The sequence below is a fragment of the Bidens hawaiensis genome, unplaced genomic scaffold, assembly GCF_021521415.1.
Source record: "Bidens hawaiensis isolate Kalapana, Puna unplaced genomic scaffold, B.hawaiensis_p1.1 tig00001575_1, whole genome shotgun sequence".
Classification (NCBI taxonomy): domain Eukaryota; kingdom Viridiplantae; phylum Streptophyta; class Magnoliopsida; order Asterales; family Asteraceae; genus Bidens; species Bidens hawaiensis.
Window position 1 is genome coordinate 2,189,496 of NW_027491088.1, and position 6,000 is coordinate 2,195,495.

Consider the following 6,000-nt stretch of genomic DNA (forward strand, 5'->3'; position numbering starts at 1 on the left):
TCACTTACTCATTCAGCACTTATTCGTTCAGATACTCTTAACCATTCAGACCTCTTACTGATTCAGCACTTAATGATTCAGCATTTGCCAAACAGCCCCTAACTCGTCTAATCTACTATTTGTTTTCTCACCCCTAAATTATAAAAAGTTATATACCAACTTTTTATATATAAAAAATTACTATCCATCATTGTGTATAAAAACGAAAAATATAATAATATAATTGTTTGTGAATACAATAAAAATAATTATGATGGATGGGTAGTATTAGATTTTGAGAAGTACGAACTTTAGTTAAATTATAAGATAAAAAATGATGGATGAAATGAGAATGCTCTAAAGTTTTGTATTGTAGGGGCTTTAAAGCCAACGTAAAAATGACAGGGAGGCACCTAAGTGTAAGAGTTAACCCCCCCCCTTCTTTCAAGTTCCGGAAAAATTCAAAGCCCACCTCCTTACCACCTCTCCCAAGAAGCCTCGACATGGTGTTTGGGACGTAAAGCCCCTCCACGTCATTTTGAAGATCCCTTTTGAAGCCCACGATGTTATGTGTACCTTGGTTAAGATATTATGTGTCGAAGTTAGCTATCTGAACTGAACTACAAATAACTACAAGTCTCGTGTGAAAAGCAAACTTTGGGATTAAAGTTTTGATCAAACCACACCGATGAAAACCGAACTTAACTATAAAAGAAAAGGAAAACAATTGTGATAATTACATATTTGATTATTTTGAGGTAAGTGCAGAATTGTCGTTTAAAAGAAACTAACCAAAGTTTTTAACGTCAATTAGTGTGAATAACATATTCTGTTACCAAAAGTTAACACAAAGGACGTTCAACGTGATATTTTAAGATACACAATGAAACTTGCAAATTCGTATTAATGAAAAGAAAAACCTTTTTTTTCTCTCGTCTTATTTCATTTGTAAAAGATAAAATAGATTTTAATAATCTCAACTCTAACATATCAGTTGAATAATATTTACAAACAATCTTAACTTCAAACTTACTTTCCTCCAACGATCCCATAATAACCGAAAATCAACCCCATTAATTTATAATTATAAATATTAATTTATAAATGACGTAGACCAGTTTTACATGTCATGTGACAAAACATTAATAATCAAACTTAGAATCTTGATTTGAAAGAACTTGGTGCCAAACCACCATCGCCGCCTGTCCAATGCAAGCTTTGAGAACCTTTTTGAGACACCCAACAGTTTCCATTGCAGATTCATGCAAAACCCTTGCAGAAATCAAACAAATTCACTCTCAGTTGCTGGTTAATGGTTTTCTTGATAACCCGGATCTTGTATCCAAATTTGCCGCATCATTTGCTCTTCAACACCCAAGCAACATCGAATACTCTGTTCAGCTTTTAGACCCGTGTCATAATCCAACAGTCTTTGCTTTAAACTCTTTAATCCGAGTTTACTCCAGAAGCTCAACTCCTGAAAAAAGCTTTCGGTTTTATAAATCGATATTAGAATCAAATCAAAAACCCGATAACTACACGTTTACGTTTTTGATAAAGTCTTGTGCGAATGTTACGGTGGTTAAGGAATTGGGTTTGGCTGTACATTCGACTGTGTTGAAATACGGGTTGGATCATGACCCGCATGTTCAAAGCGGGTTAATTAATATGTACGCTGAGATGGGGTTTCTAGGAGATGTAAAAGATTTGTTTTTGGATATTCGTGATCCCGATTTGGTGACGCGGACGACGATGGTGGTTGCGTGTGCGAGATTGGGCGATATTGGTTTTGCACGCCAACTGTTTGATAAAATGACTGAGCGAGATGTTGTTGCTTGGAACGCGATGATAACCGGGTATGTCCAGTGTGGGGAGGCTTCGAAGGGATTGGAATTGTTTTTCATGATGGAAAGAAATGGTTTGAAGGTTAACGAGGGGTCGATGGTTTCTGTTTTGTCTGCGTGTACTCGGTTAGGTGCTTTGGATACGGGTAGATGGGTCCATAGGTATATGGAGCGTAAGAGACTAAACGTTGACGTGACGTTAGGTAGTGCGCTTGTGGATATGTACGCAAAGTGTGGGGACGTTTATATGGCGATGGAAGTGTTTCGGGGGATGAAAGAAAAGAATGTGTATACATGGAGTGGCGCCATTGGAGGACTGGCGATTAATGGATATGGTGAGAAGTGTGTCGAGTTGTATAAACGTATGCTGCACGAGGGTGTGATGCCGAATGAGGTTACATTTACGTCGGTCTTAAAAGGTTGTAGTGTAGCAGGATTAGTTGAAGAAGGTTGTAAGTTATTTGAATCTATGATGAAAGAGTATGGGATGGAACCGCAACTTGAGCACTATGGGTGTATGGTTGATTTATATGGCTTATCTGGACAGTTAGATGAGGCCTTGAACTTCATCTATAGCATGCCAATTCAACCACATGCGGGTGCTTGGGGTGCTCTGCTTAAAGCTTGCAAGCTTTATAACAACGTTGAGTTAGCCGAGCTTGCTTCTAGAAAGATGGTCGAACTAGAAGGTAAGAAGGATGGTGCTTATGTTGAGTTGTCAAACATTTATGCTGATTTTAATAAGTGGGAGAGTGTCGATTGCGTGAGGCATAATATGAAGTCGAAAAGGGTTGCTAAGGTCCCTGGTGTTAGTGTAATAGAAACACATCCTTGATCCTATAACACAGGTGCAATAAATCATTTGTGCTTTAGTAGACAAAATGAATATGTTACAATTTTTGCATTATAATCTAATTATTATCTTTAATAGATACCTACTTATAATTATAAAAATATCACTATTCACTAATAAAGTAAGTCTCATGTACCATTTCCACTAACAAGTAAAAATTTATATTTGAAAAACATCAATTACAATTACATGAATTTCTCAATGGATATTATGTACAAATGCAATAATCCTGTACAAGTAAACATTTCTTTTGATTTACAATATATTAAAAAGATAAACGAAGATCAAAGATAACGGGTAGAGCAAGTATGCAATGAATGATGTCCAAATAGGGAACTTTGATCTAAAGCTGGCTGCGGTTCCCATAATGATAGTAACTATCACCACCACCAAAACCTCTGCAGAGAAATCCCACGCTAAGCCTCGAAAATATATAACCGCCAAAAGAACAGAAAATCCAAGAACATTGTTCATAAATACTCCATCATATAACTGCATATCATCAACAAACAACCCAAAAAATATTATCATAATTATTTTATAAAAGGTGATGTTGAAGCCATTTACTGAAAAATGGGATACCTTGGGTTATGTATTTACTTTAACAGACCAAGGTACCCGTTGATTATACCATCTATTATGATGATCATGATCATCATAGATAAATATTAAAAAGATATGTCAATAGGCATAAAACAAACCTCAGAGAATGTCAAAGAAGTAGTTTTTTCATTTCCTTTTCTTGCAGTTTTAATGGCTGAAATTGTTGCTCTAGCGTTGGTGGCCAACGGGACTAATATAAAAGATATGAAAAAAGACGGTATATTTGCAGCACTAGACACATTCTGAACACTGTGTATCAGTGGTTCAGCCAAAAGTGCCAAAATGGTTATCCCAAGAACCAGCAACATTATAGCCTTTGTCCAAGCCCAAATAGATCTATCTACCCCATCTTCATCTATCCATCTTTCCCATGGTTTCTGCATACATTTGACTTTCTCAGTCAACTCTATAACTTCACAAAGTTATATCTAAAATCTTTTAAAAATCATGTGACTTTACTTACTAGGGATGCATCGGTTTTAGGCCCAGGTGACTTGGGGATGAGGTCATTAGTAGATCTGTTTAGCCATTCTTTAAATCCTTCTATAAACTCTTGTTCATCAATTCGCTGGTCTCCACTTGTGTCAAGATTTTGCATTATGTTAGCTGTTATTTTGTCTACATCCTCTGGTTTTCTCTGAGAGTTTATATCCATTATCAATTTCTTCATTTCTGATTGTGATACAAAGTTGTCTTTATCAATATCAATTCTTTCAAACAACCCTTTTATTGCAGATACATTCGTTGTTCCATCTTCATTGTAAAAGTTATCTAATGGGAAGCTTTGGACGTGTCGTATAATTTCAGATATCAGGATCTTCATCATCTCTTCTTCTTTCTTTTTGTTCATAATCCATGGTTGGACAATCTGAAATAAAATATATTGAATTTCAATTTCAGAGTTTACCAAAACATTATTTGTTGATGCAAAATTTCTAGTTTAAGTACCTGATATAAGTCCCTCCACGATCTAACTGATCGATAAGGTCGTTTATCTACTGCATTTTTGGTCTCATCGAGCCATTTTTCGAATCTTTCTACAAATTCTTCCATGGTTACTTTACTATCACCGTCTTTATCAAACTCTTTCATTATTTCTTCCATTGTTTTCTCCTTGTTCCAAGTTAACTGCGTGAACTTAATATCTTGAAGAAGTTTTCTGAGTTCAGGAAAAGTTATGTAGCTATCGCCATCTTGATCAATTTTTGTAAATATCCTGCAATATCAAACAATATGTAAAGAACAAAGGAGCATAGATATGAAAAAGAACAAAGTATTCTAACCGTTGTATAGCAGGTAGGTTTAGTGAACCGTCTTCAGCGAGTACTTGTTCTGCAGTGTGTTCTTGCAGATGTTTTAGTATGTCCACAACTAAATGCTCGTGTTTCACGTATGCTAGTCTTCTCTTTTGAATGCTAGGCTCACACATCTACACGGGAAGATATAGAAGCAATAAGAAAATGCATGTTATACAAGTTAATTATGCTAATTCTGTCTTAATACTGTTAATAAAGTAAATACCTGGTATATAAAGTATGTGATCAAGAACGTAAATGAAACGAACAGAGGGGTCATGAAGATGAAACCCTGAGACACACCAAAAAATATTTCTGGAACCAAGAGGAACGCGAATGGTATAATCGACATACCCATAATTTTGGCTGCATGACTTGTGTCTTCATTTGTAGTTACACCAGAACCTGCATATAATAAGACACAAATCACTATAGTAATAACCATGGTCAGGTTTTGGGTTGTTATTATCTTGTCTGGCCCATTTAATAAGCAGGACATGTTTGGGTTGCCCTGCTAACCCGTTTAACCAAACGGGCCGTGTTTGAGTCAGCCTGTTTACGACCCTTTTATGACTGGGAATAAAATTAAATGGATTGAGGGGCTAACCCGTGAAAATCGATAACAGCTTTTGGTATTGGTTTTGTGCAGGAATTGTTGAAGGGGTTGAACCAGATTCTGATGCAAACTTTCGACCTCCAACGATAACACACGTTCCCCATATTACGGTTAGAATAAGTATAGCGGACCCGGCTAGTAATCCAACTCCAGTTAGAACATTCTCTTGAGCTACATCTTTAGTGTTTGAAAGTCCAGATACTGTAAACAGACAACAAAATGATAAAAATACATTTAGCATTTTTAACATGTGGGTCCCGCAGAAGAAACCGAGATATTTATGGACATACCAAGAAGTATCAATGATTCAGGAAGGAAACCAAGGACTTGGAAAGCACTTGCACCGAAGATCCCGGGACCAAGAATCTGGAATATTCTTTTGCCTCCGGAAGCAACATACGATTCCCCGTGAAACAGTAAGTATTCGTAGACCACGATAAGGAAAAAATGGCCTAAAAGAGTTTCTGAACATGGCAGAAAACCGTACATTTGCTCACAATGTTGTTCAGGAACATCGACATCGATTCCTTTAAGGTACAAGAAAGACGACATGTCCCCTTGAGCCGTGTCATCGGTCCCATCTGAAATGAAACCCGATCGTAAAAGCCTACTCGTAACTTTCCCATCTGAAATGAAACCCGATCGTAAAAGCCTACTCGTAACTTTCGTGGATAATATGAAGAGAATAAATAAAGCATAATATATGGTTTTTGTAAAGTTAACCATATTTAATGATGGTTAGGTGGATCTTTAAGTTTTGTGTGGATTAAGGTTTTAAAAAGAGTTTGATTATATAGAAAAGCAAGGGTG

General features: G+C 36.4%; 1 protein-coding gene and 1 pseudogene across 1 annotated transcript; one reads left to right on the forward strand and one right to left on the reverse strand.

Moving 5' to 3' along the window:
* The first annotated feature begins 1,188 nt into the window (after positions 1 to 1,188).
* On the forward strand, positions 1,189 to 2,734 carry LOC143585693 (putative pentatricopeptide repeat-containing protein At5g40405 pseudogene; annotated as a pseudogene).
* Positions 2,735 to 2,808: 74 nt separating this feature from the next.
* LOC143587671 (sodium/calcium exchanger NCL1-like) lies at positions 2,809 to 6,000 on the reverse strand. The gene is made up of 8 exons (XM_077068901.1): positions 5,481 to 6,000; positions 5,182 to 5,391; positions 4,801 to 4,979; positions 4,563 to 4,708; positions 4,228 to 4,495; positions 3,743 to 4,147; positions 3,378 to 3,656; positions 2,809 to 3,168 (listed from the first exon to the last, which is right to left on the reverse strand). Exons 1-8 carry the CDS (start codon positions 5,914 to 5,916, stop codon positions 2,932 to 2,934), a joined length of 2,160 nt encoding a protein of 719 aa, XP_076925016.1. The 5' UTR covers positions 5,917 to 6,000; the 3' UTR covers positions 2,809 to 2,931.